The sequence below is a fragment of the Diadema antillarum genome, unplaced genomic scaffold (assembly GCF_040938485.1).
Source record: "Diadema antillarum isolate AM-2024a unplaced genomic scaffold, OU_Dant_1.0 seq00001207_RagTag, whole genome shotgun sequence".
Taxonomy (NCBI): domain Eukaryota; kingdom Metazoa; phylum Echinodermata; class Echinoidea; order Diadematoida; family Diadematidae; genus Diadema; species Diadema antillarum.
Genome location: NW_027272000.1, coordinates 464,058 through 490,891, shown reverse-complemented (window position 1 = coordinate 490,891; position 26,834 = coordinate 464,058). Strand labels below are relative to the sequence as shown.

The 26,834-nt window shown below is 40.7% G+C and overlaps 1 protein-coding gene across 1 annotated transcript in view; it reads right to left on the bottom strand.

The window, feature by feature from the left end:
• Positions 1–260: 260 nt before the first annotated feature.
• LOC139744757 (uncharacterized) overlaps positions 261–26,834 on the bottom strand; it is a 145,912-nt gene continuing 119,338 nt past the window's right edge. Inside the window, exons 10-18 of the mRNA XM_071655178.1 lie at positions 23,833–23,955; positions 20,979–21,147; positions 9,875–10,024; positions 9,059–9,300; positions 6,844–7,031; positions 5,820–5,947; positions 4,870–5,077; positions 2,804–3,054; positions 261–2,226 (exon numbers count right to left, since the gene is read on the bottom strand). Coding sequence (XP_071511279.1) covers positions 266–2,226; positions 2,804–3,054; positions 4,870–5,077; positions 5,820–5,947; positions 6,844–7,031; positions 9,059–9,300; positions 9,875–10,024; positions 20,979–21,147; positions 23,833–23,955 — 3,420 coding nt within the window. The 3' untranslated portion in view covers positions 261–265. The remainder of the gene's footprint in view (positions 2,227–2,803; positions 3,055–4,869; positions 5,078–5,819; positions 5,948–6,843; positions 7,032–9,058; positions 9,301–9,874; positions 10,025–20,978; positions 21,148–23,832; positions 23,956–26,834) is intronic.

Here is a 26,834-nt window from a genome sequence, read left to right as displayed (position 1 = left end):
AAACAGGTGTTACATCACCGACAAATGCAGGAAATCTACCAATGGAGCATCCTTCGGCTCTTGGCAGCATTACACATTTCACATTCCACAGAATTCTCCCCCACACCACACCACGCTGGGCTTCTTCAGCAATGGGAAGCTGCGGTCTTTGCATACTGGAATGATAGCGGATGCACCAAGGTGGGGCGGACGTGGTTTTATGCTTAGGTGAGATGCTCATGGGAGCTCACTACCAGGAAAATCCTAGGCATGCGGGTATGTCATGTCAGAGTTCTAACTCGTCGCTGATGATGATGGGATATCTATCTGTGATCAGCCGACTCGCGCTGTCTTGGGGCGACTGCCTCTGGGGGTAGTCTCGGGCTTTTGCCACCTCTTCCCTCGTAGCCTCTTGTCGCAAAGTTTCCACGTCGGCCTCTGTTTTCGTTTCACACACAGGCCTACTTTCGAAATCATCATCATCATCATCCTCAAGCTGCAATTGTTCTTCAAGCACCGAGTTTGAATACGGAAGCTCAGACTCAACTTTCACGGATGGGCAGCTTCCCACGTCATCTCCAAAATCCTTTGACCTCGTTGGCAAAGTGATGTTGTAAACTGCGTCAGGAGTTGTTGCGGCAATACCGCTCTCTCCGCCATTGAGATCCTGATGATCGCTAACGTCGTTCCCTGTTGGGGTGTTTCCGTTTTGGCAGTCGGCGAATGAAGCCTGGATGTCGGGCGACGTGAGGGAGAACCTGTCTGGCGAGGCATACAGCTTCTTCTGCGAGCCCTGCCGGGCCGGCTTGGGCAGTCTGACGACAACCACGCCCTCGTCCTGCTGCGCACAGGAGTGCGGGTCGAGGACCGCCCCAGCCGACAGCCGTTTCCAGGACTCTCTGTTGTCCACCTCTGAAGTGGAATCCTGGTTGTCCAATGGCACCGTCTTCACATCATCCCCCGTGCTGTACCTATGCTGTAAGCGGCGGTGGCGGGTGTTATTACAGTTACTGTTAAATGCGGTAAGAGGGGTGACGCCGTGGCGGGGGCCGGGTATCCTCTGGCCCTGGAACATGCTATCAAACTGACCCATGTCATTGCTGGGGTCAAAGTCAGGGGTCAGAGGTCGATTGTTGTACTTCTCCATGATGTTGTCATACTCTGACAGCACAGTGTCCAGACTGAGTCGGGTATTGGCGAAGTCGTCTTCGTAGTTGTCGGAGCCGTGACTCGTTGGCCGGTGAGACGAGACGTGAATCGACTTCGGACGTGGCGCGGTAGTACCAAGGAGAGCTTCGTCAATACTGGAGAAGAGGTCAAGGTTCATGGATCGGCGCTGAGCCGGCGTGCGCAGGAAACCAGCGACATCACCGCCACTGGTCTGCAGGTTGACGTCAAACTTCCTCACCTCGTCACCCGTGTCCATGTCGTCACTAGTATCATGAGGCGATGTCTGGGTGCGAACTGTCACCATGAAGGGCTCAGAGAGGACGTCGTCCATCCCCGCATCCGGACTCCTCCCGAGGCTGCTGAAGTCATCCATCTCCGTACTCGACTCTCGCTTCAGCTTCGACTTGTTCTTGATGGACATGGCGCGCGAGATCTTCTCGAGGACCGTGCCTGCCTGGTCGGGCGTCGTCGCTCCACATCTGCTCTGCATCGCCACGTCCCGGTATTCCGGAGTGTATGGGGTGCCGACCGGCATTGAGATGGAAGCCTTGAGTCTGTGGCGCTGAGGGGCCGGCACCGGCTCAACGATGGTGCACTCGTACCGCTCTGGATGGGAAGACAACCCCGTGGGTGACGGCGGCGGCGTCTCTCCGTGGTAGGTGTGGTGGGGGATGCTGACATCGCAGGTCATGGGGTCGTCGCTGCTGTGCGTCTGCCAGTCGCTGTCCCCGCTCAGCTTCTGGCACAGGACCTGCTGCGACTGCTGCTGCGCGTATGGAGACTTCAGCGATGCCGCGTCGGAGTCCATGCTGCTCTCGCTCTGGTCGATCCACAGCGGACTATTGGCGCCGCTGCACCGCCGGCGCCCCAGCTGGCACCTGGCACCACTCTCCTCCTCGATGAAAATCTCATCCTGAGATATGGAGTCGTCTCCGGTTGACGCCAGCATCTCCTTGTTTGCCTCAGCAATAAACTCAGAGTCCACTACAAAGAAGGAGTCGGACGAGGAGCGTCTTATTGTGTTCTCCATGCAGGCCACAGAGCTCCGTCGTAGATGACCTTTGAACCTGGCTGGATCTGCAAAACACAGTGCAATGACACTGCATGTTATAACTACTGCAATGAAGAAATTTTCATGGTACATTTGATTTTTGCATATTTCATGCTACTTCTGGCTAGCGTGAATTCTAAAACTAATGAAAATGTCTTCACAATTTTATCTGCACATTTTGAATGGGTTGACAATTGCACAGCGCTAATTCAAGAATCCTCTAATATGTTCTTGAGCTGCTTAGGGCGAAAAATCAATTGCACAAAAATATTGATGTTTCCAGTAAATGTGAGTATCCTACAGTCAGTGACTGCAAGAACTTAACAAAAATGTTGACAGCTCTTTGGCAAAATATAGTCACCAAGAATGCCATTCTATACAATCTTCTACATCTACACAAAACATTAAACTTGAAAATATTTCTTAAAATTGTTCATGTCACCATTCCCACACAAAAATTGTAATGTGTATGATGTCTACATGCTCTTTATCTGGTCAAATAAATAATAATATTAATAATGAGAACAATTTTCTACCATGAAAGATAAGTTCCATGTAAGAATCATGGGAATCAACAATCGAAGGAACAGACTAAGTATTCACCATGAACGTTGCCATAGTTATCCTGCTTCTGAAGCTCCGTCGCCGATTCTGACGACGACAGCGACTCTGCGCTCTTTACCGACCGCAGGCTGGCCCGGTGCGTCCTGGTGCCAAAGTGCTTCTGGGTCGGCACCCGCAAGGCGGAGGGGTCGTGCGACATCTTTCGCTTGACGTCCTTGGCCGCCGACCGGCTGAAGAATGCCTTCCAGCCAGGGGACTTCTTGGCCTTGGTAGTGGACAGCCGCTTGCGACTGGTGTGGAATGACATAAAGTTGGACATGGGTCAGATTATCATTTCTTTGAAACAGCTTATCACTTGTAGCCTTGCTCACGCTTACTCATTTTTTTTTCTCTAAAAATATGTCAAGTGTCAATGGAAATTTCCTAGCATATTTAACTGAGCTAAAATGGGTAACTTGCAAAATATGTTCATTGCAATACTCGTGTATCACAGTCACTTACAAATACTTAATTTTAGGCCACTTTCCAGCATTTGTGAGAAGTTATCTTGCTTGAGTGCATAATACAATTTTATATTTGTCTGTATTCATGTGTTTCAATCTTCACTTGTCGTTAGCGCCTGGTCATGTATCATATACTGTGAAAGCTGGTTTAGGTTGCTATTTTTTTTTTGCGCACTTATATTTTCGTAAATGAGGTCACAGACATTTTCGCGTTTTGACACTGAGGCTGTTGTACGTGTATAACACCCTAGAGACTTTTTCATATGTTATTAAATTTGCAGCCTGACAGTGATTCACAAAAATAACTGCAGCTTTTACAGTATCACATCCAGACGTCGGAGTTTTCACCGACAAATTTGCTATCAGCCAATCAGACGCAAGGATTTACACTGACAACTGTTAAAAGCTAATGAAATCCTTGGTCTGATTGGCTGATAGCAAATTTGTCGGTGAAATCTCCGACGAACTCGTTGATGAAACGCCCCCTTGGATATTTTCTGGCGGCCGCGGCCACTGCTGCAGATCAAGAACGGATGTCTCTCCCCTGACAAATGTGACAAGGAATGATAATAATTATATCATGTCTTATTTATCCAAGATAGCCTCTTAACCCATATCCGCCGATCTACGGGATTTCCCGTAGAAGCCGCAAACGCCGCAATCACGGAAGTATGGAAAATTCCGTAGTCGAGCTTGCCGCTGAAATGACGTCATTTTTAACGTCATTTTGACATTTGTAGATTATGACATTTGTTTATATAAATACATGTATTTGTGTGATATTTTGGTCACAAATTGATATTATTTCTCCTGAGGAGATATGCATTGATTGGGATGGATATGGTATCTCATTTAAGAGAAGGTTGTGAAGAACAGTCTCTTTACATTAGTCAATGATATTTTTACATGGAAAATACCCATTTGTCATAAACAGAGCGATTGCATTATATTTTTACTTCTCCAATTATTCCTACTTAGAAGATCACAATATGCATGTATCATATATCACTGTAAAGCTCTTGCTTTGAATATTTTGAAAATGATATTCAAATCTACATGCGAAGGAAGAAAATATTTTTGATTTATGAATAGATATCAAATATGATATTTATTATTCATATTTTCATAAATCATGTCTGACTTCTGTCAACTGATATATTTTTCTGATTGGTCAAAATGCATGGAAATTTATATCATAATAAAGGCAATTTTATGCTCTTTCTTTTGATACATAATTTGTCAACTTTCCTTTATTTTTTGTGCCTTTGAAAGAGATGTGAAATTGAAAATGCTTTGAGTGCATATATTTGTCTGTAGTGGCTCGGTACAAATGGCGTTTACATAGTATAATGCAGTAGGTGGATATGGGTTAAGTGTTGCTACTATTCTACAAAAGGGCCCTGCCAATTTTCATTACTCCAGCATCGCCAGGTACCCATTTATACACCTGGGTCGAGAGGGACACAGTGGGTAAAAACATCTTGTCCAAAGATGTATGCACTGGGCGGGAATTGAACACGGGTCCTCCGATTGGGAGCCGAGAGTCTTATCCACTATGCCACAGCGTCCCCACAAGGAAGTGTGCAAAAGGCATCAACTCACGTATCAGGAGGTAGGTCGATGACCGTGTGGTACTGCTTGGGGAGAGCCGAGGGTCCGCCTCCGACCTCAATGTACTTTGGCTTGTCCTCTTTGTCTCCGCCCTCGTTGCCCTGGGAACAGGACCGCGCCCTGGCCTCCTCCAGGGAGAGCAGCTTGGTGGGTGTGGACAGCACCATGGACTTGGGCCGCTGCATCTCCTGGCCGACGCCTAGCAACCGCATCACAGGGAATTTAATGTATTAGAGAGCAATCACTTTACTGGTGATGACTGGAAGCTTTGTGTATCATTTCTTCCTTTCTTCTTATCTTTTTACACTTCACTGTATTGATTTCTCACGATACATTCACAAACAAACATATCGATATCATGTCGTTCTTGTCATTGTGGAAGTGCATGCTCTTTATTCATGGCATAAACATGCTATGTTATGTATTCTGTTTAGGATGATATTTACTGCTAAACACTAACTCAACTGAATTTTCAAATCCATATCATATAACAGCTAATAAAGAGTGTCTCAGGCTAGGGTATTACGAGATCAGAAAAAAAAAACAAACACCTCTAACTGTATATCATCCAATTTGGCTTAAGCAATATTTTCTTGTCTGACCCCAACCTACACCGTACACACACTACAACATCCCTTCTTACAAAAGTTGTGTGTTCAACAAGAAATAAGCTTTGCATAACATCCTTATCTCTTCTTCTTGTTCACAATTGTACTCCTTTTTACATGTATTTTTCTGTTGGTTTCTGCGATGGGTTATTAAAGTGATCTGTATGCTAATATTCATATGGCATAACACACAACCACATATTATGATTTTTGAAAATCACAGTATCTTTAACCAAATACCACCATGCTAATATATTAATCTAGAACAGTTTATTCTAATGTTACTGTCTACTGGGAAAACTGGGTATGGTAAATCTGGCGTAGCGCTCCTACCTGGAACATCCGGGAAGAGCTTGTCGTTGAAGATGAGGTCGCAGTGCTTGACGAGGTACTCCACCACCGTCGCCTGCACCTTGATCTCAAGGAAGGCTTCACACGACCCAGTCTCAATGTCCTTTGACCTGGAGCAACATTGGACAGAGAAAACGTGACATACAATGTATCATAGAGATACTGACAGACAGACGGACAGACAGAGAGAGAGACACACACACATACACACATTTGGCCTCACAGTCTACTCACTGTCTGCTTTTGTTTTTTGTTTTTTTTAATGGACTCTTTGGACTCTGTAACAATCAAAGAAAGTAAGTAGATATACACTGAGCAGTCAAATCTACAATAAAGTCAAGATACTCTATAGTTTGCTGAAGCCATGTCCTCCTAACAAACACAAAGCTTGACTGAAATAACATCTGATTTAACGTTGTCTTCTCCTACAGTATACACAACATACAATTTTGTGGTTACACTGGCCATATTCAAGTGCTCAAAAGCAAATTCAACCATACCGTCCTGTACCATGCAAGATTGGGAACACTGGAGCGCTCTTTAGAGATAGTATACCTCATGGATTATTATAGAAGAGTTAAACAGAAGATCAAATACCTTTCTGTCTCAAATTGGCAATTCTTGTGATTTTGTGATTTTATGCCAATTTCATGAATCTATTGTGTAGGTCCATCTAATCTCTGTCCAAAATAGGAACAGTAAAAAAAAAAAAAATCTGAGTTGCCAATTTAAGAGGACAAAGAGGATTATTTCTTCAGCTAAGCAGCAAAATCCCCCCCCCCCCAGGACTTTGAGCTGTTTAACCCATTGAGGACGAGTCCCGAGTACACTTGGGCAAGTGTCTATGGGAAATGCGTGTTGTAGCAAAATCAGTCCGTCCTCAATGGGTTAACTCTTTGTATGTTTTGAGTGCCAATTGACACAGAAAACCCCATAGCATTGTACACACTGTCTAAAGTCCCTGGCAGAGAAAGGGTTAATGGGAGAGAGAACCATCGTCAGTCACCTGAGGAGGTTGGGGGCCCAGACGATGGCCAAGTTCTTGATGTTCATCCCCGTCTCGCTGGCGTGGGAGGACATGAGGGAGAGATGTCTGATGAGGAATTGCAGGGTGCGGTAGTGGGGCGGCGGCAGCTGCTGCACTGTGTCGTGCATCTTGACCAGGCGGTTGTCGTCACCCGACATCGCCGCCTCCTGTAACCACGGCAACGATGATGGAACGTCATCAGTTTAAAGGGCAAATAATTATAAAGTAGTGCAAGTTTTTCTCCTTTAAACCCTTTAAATTTAGCTGTGCGAAGTGGGGAATTGTTTCACACTCCAGTATTACAGCGGAAGACCCCAAGGTCCTAGTTGCATACTTCATTCATATACAGAAACGTGGCACAACTACAACCAACAGTGAAGGTACACGTATCGCGATGACTTTCACCAATTTTAGAAAGTGTTACCTTCCTTGCTCTAATTACAGTATATCCAGCAATTATAGGCACAAAACTGCTTGTTGCAAAGTTCTTTTCCAAGTTGAGAGACCTCTTAGAAACAAATTTCCTACACTTTTCTGTGTCTTGGTATTCTGAACTCTTATCTGGAAGCAACCTGTACAACAAAATTCACAAACTCAACCATTTCCTTTTAATTTTTCTCTACTACAGGAAGCAGAGTTATTGGGTTGTGCTAACCAAGAATTTTTAAATCTAGCATGGCAAAAACTATGAACCACTTATATGGCTGGAGACTATTTCAAAGGACCCTACCTCAGCCTGTGCAACAATAACTCTGTTTGAAGTTACTCTAAACCAGGATGCAAATTATAAGGAGTCCTTACAAACTGATTCTCTGCTGATTAGAAGTCAGACTTCAGTGGCTTGCCACTGATAGGCCCCCTCTCCCCTCTCCCCCCCCCCCACCACCACCACCATGACCACCTGTTGAATTCTAGAGCAAGCTTTAAAGGGCTGGATACTACATTGCACTACTGTTATAACAAACACAACCATAACAGAATGTTGCTAAAAGAAAGTAAAAATTCAGGTTTCAGAATTCTTGTTCGGCTATAATGCAATTTTGATATCAAGAAAGAAAACAGCCAATCCGACAGATTTTGTCACAATGGGAATCACCTGTATATCTCTCTCTTTTAAAAAATCTCATTCAGCATCCCAAACCAAAACTAGAAATGTCGCTACAGCGACTGGTTATACCCCCGTCAAACAACATTTCTAAGCTTTGGTCAAAACAACATTTGATAAGCTTTGGTCAAAAAACTGAGGAAGTAGTTAAATCCGCAAGATCTTTCCTTGATCTTCTGCCATTAATATGCCGTTACCATGGCAACGTACTTTCGGGTACTGTCGAAAAATGCGTCTTGCACATCTACAACCAAAGGCACACGTCTGTACCAAGTTTCATGGAAATTGGGCAAAAACTGAGGAAGTAGTTTGCAACACAAAATTTTCCATCATTTTGGCTCATAATATGTGAGCTGTTACCATGGCAACATACTTTTTGTCACTGTCAAGAAATGTGTCATGCTGACCTATATCCTAAGACAAACATTCAATATGAATTCCATGAGAATTGGAAGAACACTGATGAAGCAGTTTTGCCATGAAGCATTTTGCCCTATATTTTACCAATAACATGCCGTTACCATGGCAACGCACTTTTTGCCACTGCGGAAATATGTGTCTTGCACATTAACATATTCAGATGAACATCTGTACCTAATTTCATAAAAATTGATCAAAAACTGCGGGAGGAGTTCGCGACGCAAGATTTGTACCCATTTTTGCCCATAATATGCCGTTACCATGGCAACGTACTTTTGGGTACTGTCAAAAAATACGTCTTGCACATCTACAACCCAAGGCACACATCTGTGCCAAGTTTTATGGGAATCGGTTGAAAACTGAGGAAGTAGTTCGCGACGCAAGATTTGTACCCATTTTTGCCCATAATATGCCGTTACCATGGCAACGTACTTTTGGGTACTGTCAAAAAATATGTCTTGCACATCTACAACCCAAGGCACACATCTGTGCCAAGTTTTATGGGAATCGGTTGAAAACTGAGGAAGTAGTTCGCGACGCAAGATTTGCAACGGACCGACCGCCCGACCGACCGCCCGACCGACCGCCCGACCGACCGTCCGCTGATTCCTATATACCCCCTTCAAACTTCGTTTGGCGGGGGTATAAAGAGTTCACTATATTCAATACCTCAAACTTTTGGTAGAGCTGGTAGGTGAGGAGCGGGTTTGGGAGCTCCCGGAAGTACAGCTTGCAGACAGAGGAGACGCAGTGGATGTCCTTCTTGTACTCCTCCAGGCTGGGCGTGTTCTCGCTGTCGAACTGGTCCCGGAGGTACTGCACGTTGGAGGCCACGCCCGAGAGGCGGTAGATGCCGTCGCAGATGCCATGCTCCTCGATGAACTCGGTGCACTTGCGGACGACGAGGGGAACTGGAGGGAGGGGGGAGGGGGGAGTAAAGGGTCGAGATGACGTGTGGGAAAGTTTGGAAGGAAAGATGGAGATATGTGACTGTTTATGGCTGATAATGTCACTCAAGTAAAGGACATTACCAAGAAGTATTATCCTTCGTGCTTTCTTGCACAACATATACATTCAGGTACATGAAAAGTTTGGACTGGTCACACTGGCAAAACTTCTTAAAGCTTAACTTTGAGAGCATGTGACAAACTTTGTCTCAGCTACGAGTCTTCAGACTACACATGCTTCAAGAAGATTTGTGGGGGTTCAGGAAATTTCCCCAGCTTGAGTTGGGAGTTTCACAAGAAGTTTCCAGAAAGTTATGCTCATTACAAAAGTAGAGCGTATTCTCAAGTGGCATGTGGTTAGTCTTTCATTTCAGTTTTAAAAACCCCGAGGTGTACGTGTATGAATTACGTTGAGACTTCAAACACAATGTTGGGAGACATTATTCTTCAATCTTGCAAAATTTTGAAACATTTACGAAAAAGGTATACATGCGGTCTTTAAATCTTACGGCACACTGATACACAAGATTGTACTCACTCTCGGTGCCCGTGTTGAGGAGGTGCTCTCCGAGGTCGCACCCGAAGACGCGCTCCTTGAGGATCCCGCTCTGTTTCAGTCTCCGCCGTGTGGGCCGCGCCAGGATGAAGCCCCGTAGGAATGTGATCAGTTTGCCGTGCTTCCTCAACACTGGGTGGGAAACGAAAATGAGGCCGCACAGAAGCCATCAGTACCAGTCAGGCAAAAACTAAATGTACCGGTACATGACTACACGAGTATATGCGATAGAGCCTTTAAAGTGAAACATTGCTGTCTTTATGAATACCACTGCTGAGCATTAGAGAGATGTAGGCTGACATATGTATAATTCCCATCGTATCATAGTCCTTATTACTATCAACCTCCCATCCCCTTTACCAACCTGTTTTGGGAATTATTCATCTTGTTTCAGACTTTTCTTCTATCATGTTAGGCAATCTTCCTTGCCATTTTGTTTGTCTGAAGGTTTTTGGCATCAAACGAGAGCCTTTGTCTAGGTCATTTCAATTGTCAGTTTTTGTCTCGGTGCCAATACTTTGGCAAACAATGTATAACAATTGAACTCCTGCCAAAAAACTAGTTCCCCCCCCCCCCCCAAAAAAAAAAAACAAAAAAAAAACAAAAAAAAACAGCAACAAACAAACATCCAAGTGAAGAGTCCCTACATGCATTTGCACAAAACTCTCAGAAATGTCTAAAACCCAGCCCTGCTCACACCAGTATAATATTTTGCTTGTCTTTCTCATGATAAAAAAAACCCCTCAAGAAACAAAAGTGCTCCCATTTTTCTGATCTTTTTTTTATAGCTCAACCTTAAATCCATCTTCTGATGTGCATACACAGCCAAATGCAAGACAACTGCCCTGGTTACTTGAACTGCACCTTGGTCCCTCTCATTTTACTCACACATACAATGTATATATTTACGTATAGATGATGCATATTACCATGATCCCTTGGTACTGCAGGGGAGTCTAAAACACCCAATGCAAGTGCTACAAAAACATAAGGGCCGCAAAGATAATTTTGAAAAAAAAAACCCACTCACTGCTGAAAGTATGTAAATAGAGCTGCATTTATCGCCCATGGAGAAATTGTACAAATGCACAGCTACAGCAGGCAAGAAAGTTTTGAGAAATGGGATCAAATTCACGCAACCATACCTTAAGCAACCAGAAATGCATAATTTTGACATCTAACTACAATTGTTGAGATGGCACTGGGTGTACATGTAATTGTGAAAAATCTGGCAGCTAGAAATGAAATGCTAGAATGAATTGTGTTTTAGTAGATTAGTCCACACGGTGTATTAATGCTATATTCAAAGATGCGAGCAAGCCCAAGAAACCGACAAGCATGATGCTCTCTTGGTCAAGTCCAGCTACTCCAAGATCAGAGATGACATGATTAGCTGATGATGATGACAACAAAAAAATCAATAACATACGGATGCGCACCAAAATACAAAAAAAAAAGAAGAATTATTGTACGGCAAAAAAGAATTACTGTACGGCAAAAAAGAAAAAAAAAGAGAAAGAGTTTGTAATTTGTGGTTATCTCAAAGCAGAATTGAAAAGAACAGGTCTGAAAAAGATTCATAATTCCACTTGCCATATTTTGCTTGCATTTTTCTTTTCATCACTACGAATGATCGGTTATTCAACAGTTTTATTATGGATATCATTGGCCGTATTACTACCATCTTTGTTATAACTGTCATCACTAAAATAATCACGAGAGCTTTGAGAAATGTGACGGTGAGATGAAAAATGAATAAAAGAAATAAAGACCTGAATATTGATTTCGGAGTGAAATATAGATCTACATGGTTATGTGATAAATTTATATACATTACTGAAACATAAATCAGAGTAACTTGCAGGAAAACAGTGTGTAAAAATCATTGATTATACATCGTGTACATTTTGAGACAGGCTGTGAACTTGAATCAAGTATAAGAATAGAATAAATACACATAGATCAATACTGAGAGACAACTCAAAAGTAATGGACAAATAAGCAAATTCACGATTAATGAATCATGATGGCTAAAACATGAAGTAGTATTAAAAATCATATTTGTGACACAAAATGGCCATCACCATTTGGTACAATTGTCAAGTACAATGTACTGATGATTAGTGTCAACTTTAACCTTTGATCTTTTGTGTCACATAATCGACTCCACCCCCCCCCCCCCCCCCCCCCCCAGCAATATGACAAGGACGTTTCATCAAAGAATTAGTGTTTATTTGTTTGGTTTTTCTTTGTCATATTCCTAGCCGTTAAATAAAAAAAAAACAAAACAAAAAAAACAATACAAATATCAAGTTTTGATAGGCCAACTCAATATTTCTTTTTCTTTTGTAGGAAATATTCATCTCCTTTTCTTGCTTTTGACAAAAGGATATACACTGTCAGTATATGCACACTATTTGGCCATACTTTCTAATAAACCGAGCTTTGCCTGCTATGAAATTTGGGCACCGGCATATGCCCTGTGCAATAGTAAATTACTATGGCACTGGCATATGCCCTGTGCAATAGTAAATTACTATGGCACTGGCATATGCCCTGTGCAATAGTAAATTACTACCGCGAGGTGTAGAAACTCACAAGACATGTCAGTGGCAGAATGGCAATCTTGATCTCCAGGAGCATTCATGAAGGACAATGGCACCAAAAACAGAAAAACAACAAAAACAAACTAACAGGTGGACGTTCTTGTACAGCTTTCATAGGGCAGGCATGACCTGTATTGGCCGCCCTTCTGCCACTGACAGGCACACATGTATACTATACTTACACAGCTATGTTTTTGAAAGTATAAAACATTCTGCACAAACTTTTAATTTGGGAAAGCACCAGCACAATAGTAGGGTTACAATTAGAATTGAAAAAAAAAATGTCAAAAACTGATTACACACAATTGCACAAGAAGAAATTAATCTGGGTCACAGAAGAAAACCACTTTCTCTCACAATTGCAAGAAATTGAATATGACTTCACCATGCTCACTCTGTCTAGCAAGAAGGATACAAAATGCAGGGGAAAGAACATGACAACCAAGCTACAACTACACTGCAACTACACACTTATGACTTCATTTGGTTAGTCTGGTTACATGTCTTCCATGGGTTTGATACAATCGTGTAATATAAGTTCCCTGCGATAAGTACAAAAGTGTAATTGATGAATATAGCTTTGCATTTTCATTTCTCCCTGTTTTGTCTTGATTTATTATTCCGCTTTCATAATATTGTGAAAGTTTTGATGGGCCTTATCCAATGTGCTGGTCGATCAGGAATCAGGCCCATCATGTCACAAAATAGGCTGTTGGCTCCAATTCGCAAAAAAAATCATGCCACGAATATTTTTTTGCTTTACAGTAGCTTGCAAGAATTGGATATAAGAATGAAGAAAGCTTGACATTTTCACACCAAGATAAGTAAAAACAATCAAAATCACACTCAGAGAAAACTTTTCACTTAACTGACCTTTGGTCAATGTTTATACTCAAGACAAGCAAACTTTGCACACTTCACGCTGACACAGACAATTAAAAAAAACTACATGTACATCTATACATACATATATAGGTAATATATGTCTGGCTTGTCACAAAACAGCTTGTAAACAAAATGCTTGCACAACACAATTTGAGAGAGACATACATCGTACAACTTTTGTTTTTAATGTATTTTCAGGGCCTTGTTTCAGGGAGGGGGGGGGGAGGTTGAAATCAAACATATTTATTTGTCTGTTTGTTTGCCTGCTAATTTGTTTCACAAATATTGGTAATGAACTTCTTGTGTGGGGATCCTTTGCAAGATACACTGAAATAAAAGGGGGCAGTTGTTAGTAAAATAAAGTAGCAGTAAGCAAGGAGCAAAAGGCAAAAAAGATCACAAGATACAGTCATGCAGAATCACCATGCATTAATGCATGCAGGCATGGACTGATCATGGGGTTCTATGTAGCTCCATGGACTTGACTGATTCTAAATTGGCAGATTTGGTATGTTGAAAGCAAGAAAGAGATATGTCAGGGAGAAAGATAGAGTAAAAGAGAAAGAGATAATGATAGATAAAGACAGACATACTGATACAATTGTAGATAGCTAGATAGACAGAGATAGATAGTGAGAGATTGATAGTAAGAGATAGATAGTGAGAGATATATAGTGAGAGATAGATAGTGAGAGATAGAGAGAGAGATAGATAGATAGTGAGAGATAGATAGTGAGAGACAGATAGTGAGAGAGATTGTGAGAGATAGATAGTGAGAGATAAATAGTGAGAGATAGATAGTGAGAGATAGATAGTGAGAGATAGATAGTGAGAGACATATAGTGAGAGATAGATAGTGAGAGATATATAGTGAGAGATAGATAGTGAGAGATAGATGAGAGACAGACAAAGAGAGATAGATTGTGAGAGATAGATAGTGAGAGAGAGAGAATAGAGAGAGAGAGAGAGAGAGAGAAAAGAGATCAATAAATTGATGGACAGAGGGGAGAAAAACAAGAGAGATATAAATAGAGCGGAGGAATCAAAAGAAGGAAAAGGTTAAGACAGAAAGCTGAAAGAGACAAATATATATATAGAGAGAGATAAACAAATGATGAGAATGTAGACAACAGATTGGGAGAGAGAAATAGAGCCACATAGTTTGAACATATTGCTTCATTTTTCTGCAAATAATTAAAGACGGACCCCAGCATATTTGACTGAAGCTAAACTTAGCACCCCCAACCCCCAACCCCCAACCCCCCCCCAAAAAAAAAAACAAAAAAACAAACAAAATAAAAACAATAGAGAAACAACAAAGGGAACAAAACAAAAGGATGGCTGCCAAGGGAGACAGAGATACTAAGCATGTTGGTTTTGAGAAAGAAATGAACAGGGGGAATTTGCAAAGGATGTAAACATAACAAACTCTGCGCACATATTGCATATTTCTCGTGTTCTTTCAAATGTCTGCCACTGTCAAAAACACAGCCAAACTACAAGCAAAGCTATAAAGATGGCTGAAATCAGCACATCTTCAATCTTTTGACTCTTAACTGTGAAGTTAGGTTTAAGTTTGGATTCACTTTATGTGGCTACTGACCAAGCCATTATCGTGACTGGTTGAAATAACGTACAGAAGACTTCCCCAAATTAATTATCACAGCATATTACACAAGTAACAAAGACAATGAATGGGACTTGAGCTCTGACAAATTTGTATCTTTGATCTCTCTCAAAAAAGTCTATACCATTCTACTATCTTTAAAAAATTATGGTGTAATGTCTATTTTGGGCATACCTCATATACACGTACATTGTGCACGTAGATGAGCAATGCGGTTGACTTCACAATTAAACAATGTAACATGCCTTGTACTATAATCAACCACACTACAGAACAGTGGGTTTGGTGGCATAAGTGAGCAAATTAGACCGGCATGCATCTTCGGGGAGCAGACGTCTTTCAAGACGTCTGTCTCCATGGCGATGCATGCACGTAGAGACTGCAGCTGGCGTGTAGTCGAACTATGAACGCGAGCATGGCGTGGCCGACTCGATGATACGAGCTGAGTGGCATTTCTACCCCCTAAGAAAAGAAAAAAAAAGAAGAAGAAGAAATCCCCCTCCAACCACACCCAGTGAGCGTCATAAGGTCCAAGCACTGATTTTCAAGATGTCATGATTCACCGATATCCTGCACGTCTTTTGCACCTCTCTGCTCTCTTGCGTCCCAGAAAGAAACCACGATTTTGTGGTTTGGGGATGTATCTATAAATCTGTTTAAATCTTCACTATTCTTTGCTACAGTTAGTAATTCACCTGGCAGAGTAGAATTTCTCATTCATTTGAGCTCTTTCTTGTTTATACAACGTATTAAAAAAAAAAAATTTTTCGGTTGGAGAAATTTCACAAGCCTTTTAATTGCTACAATGTCGGTTGAGAACCGGAATGGCTTATCACATTTTTAATTTCTTTTTTTCTTTTTCTTTTTTTTTTGGGGGGGGGGGGGGGAGGAGGAGAGGGGGTATTGAGTTATTGGTATTACTATGTTGAAAAGTTTAATCTCCTCTACATTTTTAGGTTTAGATTTTGGTTTGTTTTGTGAGATAGCCACGAGAACACACAGCAAAACAGTACCGGTAGTTAGCCGTAAGCCACTGCATTATACAATGTAGTTGCTTGTTAAACCCATTACTATGGCACCATTTTCCAGGTTAGCCACAAGTCCGGCCAAATACCTGACCTTTAATGCACACGCTCCATATTTCTTCACCTCAAATTAAAGGAATATGTATTGCGAATATGAGTTTGAAAAAAAAAAACTACTTGAAGGAGTTAAGCTCAAAAAAGCACATTTAAATAATTAACTTCCTACGCTGATTTAATTGCATCTTTTTCAAAACATTCATGATGGTAAACTTTCCTTTGAGCTGTTAGACAAAGTAAACTGATGAACAAACTTGATTTGTCATGTAATGCAGTACACATACAAATTAGCACATAGTTTTGATCCCACCACATATTGACATCAGTGTGCCAGCATGGGTAAGACATGGCTACCCTCTTGCAGCACACAGTGTGCGGCCATGAATTTGCTGGCTTATCTTCGAAAGGGCTTTTGCGCGAGTTAGCAATCCATTTCCCACAAACTCATTCAGACTTGGCGATGCCACATTTTCCCCGCATTATAGAAAAACACAAGGCATTAAAAACAACAACTGTTTCCACTGCACCAGCATTATCAGCAAAACTACATGTACAGAAAAGCCGATCAAAGCAAAAATTGTATCATTATTATTTCAGTACAGCTTACAGTTTGACATCTCAGACTTTGTACGATATCTGTGATACAAACTTTCCACTTCTACTTGAATTTGCTTTTGTACTGCTATCTAACTGTTCCATTCCAATGATTTCAGATCTATTTCTGTGGCGATGTAATAATTCCCTTACACTACCACAGACCGAGATCAGAAATTAACCCATCATGACTACTTCTTTGGTAGTATTGGAAAAGAAACTTAATAGACCTGGGAAGATAAAAAATTGGGCATTGCATGAAGTATTCTGTTGTATTAACAACCTACAAACAGTAAACTAAAACCAAATAAATTGGGTTCTTGGGACCAAAGACAAGAGTTTGCTATACTTAATATTTTGTTATACACTGTATATCATACAATGTATGTCATTATTCCACGTTTCTAACTGTATTTAAAAAAAAAGTCATATTAGAGATTTAAAAGAGCAAACAAACTCCATGTTTGACCAATATGAGTCCAGCACATATAAACTCAATATACTGACATGTTTTAAAGCAAGACTATTTTCCCTACATATGTATTTGATTTTGGTTCTGTTTTGTTTTAAACTCAAAGACTGATGTACACACTGTCAGTAAATATGATATCTAGAATGTGATACAATCATTGAGCCTTTGACTTTGAAATGAATACTTCATTTCTTTTCACTTGGTTGTGAACTATAGTACACTTGACTTTTTATCGACTTTGAGGAAATTATCTGTTACCGCATGTCAAGTAGCTAATCTCTGTCAAATAGAGCCAAGAACCAATGGGGCTATTGGATAGGACTATCACTTACAATCTAGGTTTAGAGTCTACTCTATGGTTTATTGCCACATGATCTACTATCAGATGGTCTACTTCCCAGTTCATCTAACACCACTACAGCTAAACTCACTTGGTCTACTATCAATTTCATCTATTGCCCGTTTGGTCTACTTCTTACTCGGTCTAATAATGCCCAGTTTGTCTAATGACCAGATGGTCTAATTGCAGTTTTGTCTCCTTGGACTTTTCCCATTTTGTCTATCAAATAAACTGCGGGTATCAGACGAAGACGGCATAGCCCATCTGGAAGTAGACCAACTGGTAATGAGGCTAAGTAGTAAGTGGACTAAATGGTCATTAGACAAACTGGTTGTAGATGAAACAGGACTAGACCATGTGGGTTTAGACTAAATGGCTATTAAACAAAGTGGGAGTAGACCAAGTGATAGATCACCTACTCTACACATTATGTGTCAAGATGTCATGCATGTGTACAACAAAATCAAACGAACTAACAAAGAAAAACTAATGCAAGCGTGTTAATGCACACTACTGGCAATTAAGGGGTTGCAAATTAAAATACTGCTTTGAAAAATGAAGAGCAAGCAAACACTGATTATAAATGGCACAAAAACAAATGGGAGAGATGTGAAAAAAATGGATGGGTGTAAAAAAAAAAATTGTAAAAACACAGTTTATGTCATTACTGGTTGTTTGAGTGGTGGCGCTGTTACTACCGCTTTGTGACCATGTGCCGGACGCTTCCACTGACAGCACCTCTACGTTTTCGAAGAATGGGGGGTTTTTCGAGAACGGCGGGGTAAAAGAGAAACACTGGTTAATGTACGATGTAAGATGGGGGGGGGGGGAGAAAAATACAAAGTTGGGGGATTCAATGAATGTAAATGGTACGCGGACAGTATTCGGGATTCGGAGATAACGTCACAGACTCTAGAAATAGCGGGAGTCAAGGTTAAAAATTAAAATAAAGCTGAAACTAGACATTCAGAAGAGTTCTGGTGAACGGGAACTAAATGAACGAAAGCTTTGTGCTAATTATATACAGTGTAGAGTTGCTGAAGCAATGATTGATCGAAAGTGGAGCAAATGTAATTAGCTTGAGAGATCTTGGGATCAGGCAAATGGTTAGAGAAACTGAACAATAACTGCACTGAAATCTACCGGGACTTCCATTCGGCTTCAAAATATCTAAAGACTTGAACAAAGACTACCATGTACGCTCAGTACAATTCAGTTCTACTTACTATGACTACGAGATAAAAGAAGACATGATCAGTACATCTATTAAAGGCAGGGCTGCCTGCATTCACCCATCAAAATCAAAGGAGGTTCCACTGAGCAATCACAGACGAGACACTTGTACATGTACCTCCACATTACATACATTTCAACAGACAGAGAATAATTTGTTGATCAGGGTGAATTTAAAGTTTCTAATCAAAACAGTTATAAAGAGTTTTCAAGGAACCTCCTACAGAATCAGAGAAACATGGCATATCTACTCTAAGTATATCAAATACAGTTTGTACATGCATAGCTAAATATAATCAAACTTTGTGTCTTGGATGAGGAAAGCAAAGAGAGTTATTTTCTACATATGGTTCTCTACAAATTTGAGGGTAACACCTCCACATATCTAAAGTCACCACTCATGTTGATTGAACAAAAGGAACATCTAAGGGGAATGAAACCCAAGTTTACATGTGGATTGAATGAATGCAGCAATATTAGTAGAACACATCATACAGTCGAAAGTTTGAGGAAAATTGGACAGTCCATTTAAAAGTTATGAATTTTTAAAGTTTTGGTGCCACATTTGCTGGATAAGAAGACTACTACACATCACAATGTCCCACATGGAAAAGGATATTAAAAAAATTGAGAGAAAATTCCACAAAATATCATTTTTTTATGAAAAGCACATATTCCTTTGACTTGTTACGGATGTACACGGAGGGTAATATTATTCCCCCAGCCTTCTGAAAGAGGTAAGTCAAGCGTTCTTTTATTATACTAGAAAAGTGAAATTATGCTGAATCTTTAAAATATTTTCTTCATATCATTTTCTATATGTGATGTTATGATCAGGAGTAGTCTTCTCATGTAGCAATGGTGGAACCAAAACTTTAAAAATTCATAACTTTTGAATAAATTGTCCAATTTTCCTCGAACTTTCAATGATATTTTCTACTATCAGTTGCTGCATTCACTCAAACCACATGTACATTTGGGTTTCATTCCCCTTTTAAAACAGGAATTTAATCGTCTGCTGCCTCTAATATCTAAGATAGCTACTATCAACAATCTACACCTACACTGTATGAAGCAGGATACTGCTCCAACAATTCAGCCAATGTACATTGACAGATTATAGCATTTTCAATGTTGCATTGATCAACATTTCTATGTAATTGACAAGATCTATCAACAAATCTACAGTGCCGACCTACATACCAACGTACAACACCTACATGTAGTCAAACAAAGTGGAAGCAAAACTGTGACTAAAACAGTGATCTACTCAAGAGATATCAAATGCGATTATTTACAATCATTACTGTGTTAACTGTGAATGAATGAAGTTCAATGGAACATCACAGTCAGTATTCATAAGACTCTAAACCTACTTAAAACAACTATGAAATGAGAGATTCATGCTGGAAAATAACAAACAAACAAACAACATCAACATCACTGAGCACTTTCAACATTACACATCATTTCAATTAAAAGCATGGTGTATAAAGCATTCTATCAATTCTATGCACTAAATGCTACCACATTACTATCTGCTCAATTTCTCCTTCAATCTAGATGTGAGTTGAAATTATTTGAAACAAAAATGATTGCACACATATGTTGTGTCATTTGTTTAGATAAAAACTGATGGAGACTAAAAAGGTGATCCCCACTTCATTTCTTCTGTAAGACCGATGAGGTAGCACAGTTGCTAAGCAACACACAAATGTGATGGGATTCAGAATTTGAAATTTGTCTGGATTTGATGGAGCATGTTGTGGCAAACTCCTCTCTGTCTTAATTATTTCCCTCTCTCTTTCTGAGCACATCGCCATGATGGATGTTGCATCCTCATCTCCCTCACTTAGTTTTGCTAAGCAGCACATAATTTTGATGTGATTCAGTATTTGATATTTTTCTGGATTTGATGGTGCATGTTGGGGCAAACTCCTCTCTATTTCAATTTTTTTTCTCTCTCTCTTTCTGAGAACATTGCAATGGTGACGGATATGGCACCCTCATCCTCCTCACCTAGTTTTTGCTATGCAATGCATAATTTTGATGGAATTCAGAATTTGAAATTTGGTTGAGACTGCTATAGATCATACTTCTCCCCCCCCCCCCCCCCCCCCCCCCCCCCCCCCCCCCCCCGTGAACACATCACCATGGATGTCGCCACCACTGCACCCTCCTCCTCTCTGTGAGCATATCACCATGGAGACGGATGTTACCATCTCCTCACCCTCCTCCATCTCTCACCTGGTTTTGGTCCCTTGGGGACGCGCTCCGCCACCGCCTGGGGCAGCTTGTCGTTGATGATCTCCACGCACTGGCTGGGGAAGAAGCCGACGTCGAACTTGTTCTTGCCCCGCCACCAGGACGTGTCCTCGGGGGGCGGCATGTCGATGACCGAGATCATGTCGCCGACCTTTCGGAAGCAAATAGACACGGATATGAAGTTTAATAGATAATGATGATTATAATATCTTCTTCTTTCTTTTTTTTTTCAAATATTCACACCTTTCTACCATGCCAGAGTGCTCAATCTGTTCAACAGCTGATCATAATCCTATGCCTCCCAATACTTACACATCAAAATCTTGGTGATTCCAAAGTACTATGATGGAGGTACTACTACTGTGCTACATGAATCTTGCTCAAGGGCATAAATTGTTCCTAAACCAGGAGGGATTTTATGTCCTTTCAGTGGGTGATGAAGAAATACAGGGAATTTTCCATGGAAGTATCTTGCAAAATCTTGAAGACTTGGCTGGTGTGGTATCCCCCGTCACTGGAAGCAAACCTTGCACCCACAGTGTTTTATTTTTTTTTTCTACAACCAGGAGGAGATTTCCTAGCTAGTCTGACAGTGCAAAGGCAATTACAGACCGATCTGAGGATTGATTTGTGTATACATGACATTCTGTCATGCATTCACCATACAACTGTATACTCATGTGGGACACAGCACTGTAGTGATGGCAGACCCTACTGCCAAGTCGGATCAGTGTACATACGCTGTAAATCCAACTATATGAACACTCAACTCCCTACTGGGTGCCCATTTCTTCACCTCAGTCGCATCATTTGTGCCTTGCTCGAGAATGACAGTATGCCAGTAGGGCTTGAACCCATGACTTCCAGATCAAATGTATTAACCCGATGAGGATGAGTCCCGAGTACATGTATACTCGGGCAAGTGTCTATGGGAAATGTGTGTTGTAGCAAAATCAGCCCGTCCTCAACAGGTTATCAATTTATTGGCTGTGGGGTGCTGGATGGGGTAGAATGATACACAAGGAACCCTTGATACAAGCAAACACTGTACATGTCTGCTTGAATAATGTTCAAATTCAAGGATGCTACTTTGTCTGTACTTCAATAGTAAACCTGCTGGCAGGCTATAATCGATGAATTCTCTCGAACGGCACTTCTCTGCTGAAATCTATTTTGACTTTGCCAGCTGTTTGTTCGTGAGGCAAGTCTCCTTGAAAAACCTGATCAGGATGAAGGTAAAACATGTCTCATGGAGTAGTTTTAGAGGCCCCGAGGTTGTAACGATATGATCTTCACTGTATTACATCATGCAATATTTTCCATGTTCTTGTAAAAATGCCTAGCTATCAGAGAATTCAAGTCCTTTGAACATGTGAGATCCAACCCTCCTAGTTTGGCCTCAATTTTACTGCTCTAGCAGTCTGCAAGAGTGCATAAGTTCGACTGCCATTTCAGCAGGGTATTGCCAGACGCAGATCTCACACACATAATATTCACATCCCATGGCTTGAAGTTCATTCCTTAAAGGACAAGTCCACCATCATTTACATGTGGACTGAGTGAATGCAGCAATATTAGTAGAACACATCAGTGAAAGTTGGGGGAGAATCCAACAATCCGTTCAAAAGTTATGAACGTTTTAAAGTATCTGCGCAATCACTGCTGGAGGAGAAGTCTACTACAGTGTATGATGTCACATGCGTACAACGATATAAGGAAAATAAAAGGAGAATTTCACAAAAATTGACATTCTGAATAAAGTGCACATTTCTTCGACTTGTTACTGGCGTATGTTAAGGGTTATATTATTCTCCCTGACTTCTGAAAGAGAGAAGTCGAGTGTTCTTTTGTTATGTGAGAAAAGTGAGAACATCTTGAATTTTCTTTATACTTTCTTTACATCATTGTACACATACGACATCACAAGCTATAGTAGTCTTCTCATCCAGCCATGACTGAGCAGAAACTTCAAAAATTCATAACTTTTGAACAGATTGTCTGATTTTCCTTAAACTCTCATTGATGTATTCTACTAATATTGCTGCATTCACTCAACCCACATGTCTATGAAGGTGAACTTGTCCTTTAAGCAGCTGGTTGTTTAAAGTCATGACATCCCTGACAAAGAGAGAGGAATGTACCACAATTAAGAAGAGAAGAATCTCTTATGATTTTAATCATTAATCCTGTTTTATCATCTTTTTAATGGTCAGTGCTCTTCCTGTATCATATGAATGGATCTTCCATTTTCCTTTTTAATAAAAAATTGAATATATTGCACCTTAAAAGGGGTGGTATAGTTTTGGTTGAGATGTGGATTCAGGTTTTAATTGTTGCAAGATAAGTAGAAACCACTTCTTAGAGGAACTAAGTTTATTTGATGAAATTATGGTTTTGAAATGGCTGAGATATCCGACAACAAAGTAAAACAAAGTGGTTCCACTAAAAGATGGGTCCAACCATTCATTTCTTCTACTTTGTTTTTAGATATCTCAGCCATGTCAAAACCGATTTTCCTGAAATAGACTTTTTAATTCCTCTTAGAATTGCATGTTCTTGATACATTTTTGTATTTCATACAAATGGCACATGTCTATAAATTATCTCGCTAAAAGTTAAAACCTGAATCCCCATCTAAACTAAAACTATACCATCCCTTCAATTAACGCATTGAAGACGAGTCCCTAGTATACTCGGGCAGGTGTCTACAGGATATGCGTGTTGTAGCAAAATCAGTCCATCCTCAGTGGGCTAAGATCCACAATTCTGGTAAGATTATAAAGGTCAAGCTAAATGTCAAATGGACAGCAATCACCCTGGTCACACACTCACTCACCTCCAAGGAGATCTCATCCGGCGCTTGCGCCGCGTAGCGCTTGATTACGTGTGCGGCCGCCACGGCCGGAATGTTGATCGCCGACTCCTCGCTGGCTACAACGTGGTTACCATGGTTATCAAGCTGTCGTCGTGGGAAACAAACGCATTACAATAGACAAAAAAAAAGAAGAATTAGAATACAGTCATAATTGGCATATAATGTCCTATTAAAAGCTGCCACAACATATATTTCACTTCCTACATGGTACAGGCAAGTATTTCAGAAAAAGATTAATATTTCAGATAAAGATTAAGAAGCATGGGGTTTCTACAAAATACTACCAATCCGATGTCCAGCTGATCTTACCTGGCTCACAATCTGCAAACACACATGCGCGAAATCAAGTAAGACGTGATCAAGAACAAACCGATCACATTCAACACCTTATTAAATACTAAGTCATAGCTATTGAGTACAAATTTGTATGATAGCTGCCACAGTGACTTAGAGAAAGCTTCACCTACGCAGCACTGCACACACAATTTTCCTTTGTTCCTCTATTTCTTTGTGCTTTTTTCCTTTTTCTCTTTTTTTTTTTGCGAGCAGTGACAATGATATCACTGACCCGTCACATTCAGGTGTGATGTTGGCTGCTACTGACAGTGTGAGAGGTTGAGGATAAAATGCGGCGCATTCTCACCTTGGGAAACTTGCACTTCATAGCAAGGAACCAGCCTGATCTTCCATTTTCATTGACTTTCTTGCCTATATTTTTCACCTTCAATTTTGTTTTACATAATTTGTTGGCTATCTCACTATTCTCTTTTCCAACAAGCTGGAGTTTTTTAGTTGCATGTGCGGAATACAAGCTTAATTCTTTCTTTCTTCATCTTATCAAATGTAAGTTTGTATAAACTTGCTGTAACCCCCCCCCCCCCACGCACCACATACTTCACCATACTCCATCCATGTAATGACTGTAGGACTCAACAGCCTGAAGCCACATAGAAAGAAAAAATATGGGTCTATGCAATGACATTTGTTAAGTGTCCTCATGAAAATGCTTGCTATGCGTCTATGTTTACATCTGGATGACTCATACCGATGCCACGGTACGGCTCAGTCGCTCCGAACCGAAAGGCAGTTAGATAGATGGAGCTCAGAACAAATGCGACTGCAGCTGGCAACATTGGGAGGGATCAACTGCAGTTTTGAGGTTTGATGACCGCCAGAGATAGTGTAGGGAAAGAAAGATTGGTAGATAGAGAGATGAAAAAACAAAGAAAAAAAAAGAAGCAGGAATGAGTGAAGAAATAAAAGAAGGAGTAAAAGAGAGAGAGAGAGAACGAGGAGGAGAAAGAATACAAAGATACGGAGATATGAAAGAGAGAGAGGAAGAATAAAGAAGAAAATGAAGAGAGGGTAGGGACTGAGTGTGAGACAAAAGAGACTGAAGGGAAAGAGTGAAAGAATGAAGAGAGGAGAGAGAAGATGGACAGAAGAAATAGCTTGAGCTGAGGGATAGAAAAATAAAGAGATATAGAGAAGGGAGAGTGAAATTTGAGAAAGGAGAAACAAAAACAACACAGAGAGCAGGAAAAGAGAGAGACAGAAGGTATAGAAAGAAAGGGATAAGAGAAAGAGTGAGAGGAAAAGAAGAGTTGAAGAATGAGTAGGAAAAGGAGCAACTGAATTATGTTGAAGAGAGCAGGAAAGTACAGTAGGCTGATGAAGGCTGATAAAGTCAAAGTTTCACTCCTTTCCCTGCCAAAGTCACTAATTCACTTTGAAACCCAAACTTCTCTTCACATTTAGTATACACAGATTGTCACTTGGAATCATGACCAGCTCCTCTACCATTAACCACCTCTCCCCCCCCCCTCCCCTTTTATTCTTTTCGATCCCCAGACTACAGGCTGGTACAATAGAAGACCTATAATGTTGTGACATGATTTTGGTGCCACAAGATGAGAGGAAAAATTATCAGGAAATATTACAGAGAAAAATTATAAAGAAAAATTATGAAGAAAAACTATATAGAAAAAGAATGATGAAAAAAAATTATAAAGAAAAATCATGAAGAAGGTAAGAAGGCTAAAATGAAGTAGATGTAAAAGTTCCACACCTTACCAAAAAGGCTATTCAATGCCGTCAATCTGTTGTTTTTTTTCCAAATTCAAACTTGTCTTCATGTTACAATGCACAGACTATTCTTTTTATGCGTGACCTGCTCGTCCAAACTTAACATCCCCCCCCCCCCCCCCCCCCCACGACCATGGTGGTATTCCCTTTTCCCCCAGAATGAAGGCTGATATTGAAGAGCTTAGAGGCAGTGAGGTGATCTACAAGGTGGACAGGAAGGTAAAAATGAGTACCACCATTCAACCTATTTCCTTTGTCAGCAGACAAAATCATAGGCACGAGGTGCAGATCAAACTTCACACCGGTTCACTCTGACAGATAATTTTGTCTCTTAACTTCCTCTCCCAAAAATGCTGAGAGTGTTGTTGAAAAAGAGACAGGAAAAAATAAAGGGTGCCTCATTCGGTGCACTCTATGACTGAAATGACTGCCATGACTTTGTATTATGACAAAAGCCGCCCACATTTGTTCTCGTAAACTTCCTGTCCTGAGCTATCAATAAGCACTGTACACTGTATATATATATATATCTCAAATCATGAAGATTACATGAGTTACACAATTCATATACCACAATCCATAGCATTTTATACACACCCAGCAAGGGAAGAGATGAAATCTACATTTAAAGTTTGCTAGCACATTGTGATGTAGATCTATGAACTAAATGTGATACTTAGATATGACATATCAAGTATATTGTTGATATCAGAGCACGCAAATGACACAGTAAGAATGCAATAGCAAATATGCATACAGCAACAACAACAGTCACTTTTGCATTTGCACACATTTGTTTGTTTTGTTTTAAAGAATGCCTAGATGAATTTGTAAATATGCACTGCATATAAATAGGTGTCCACATAAAGTTATGATGT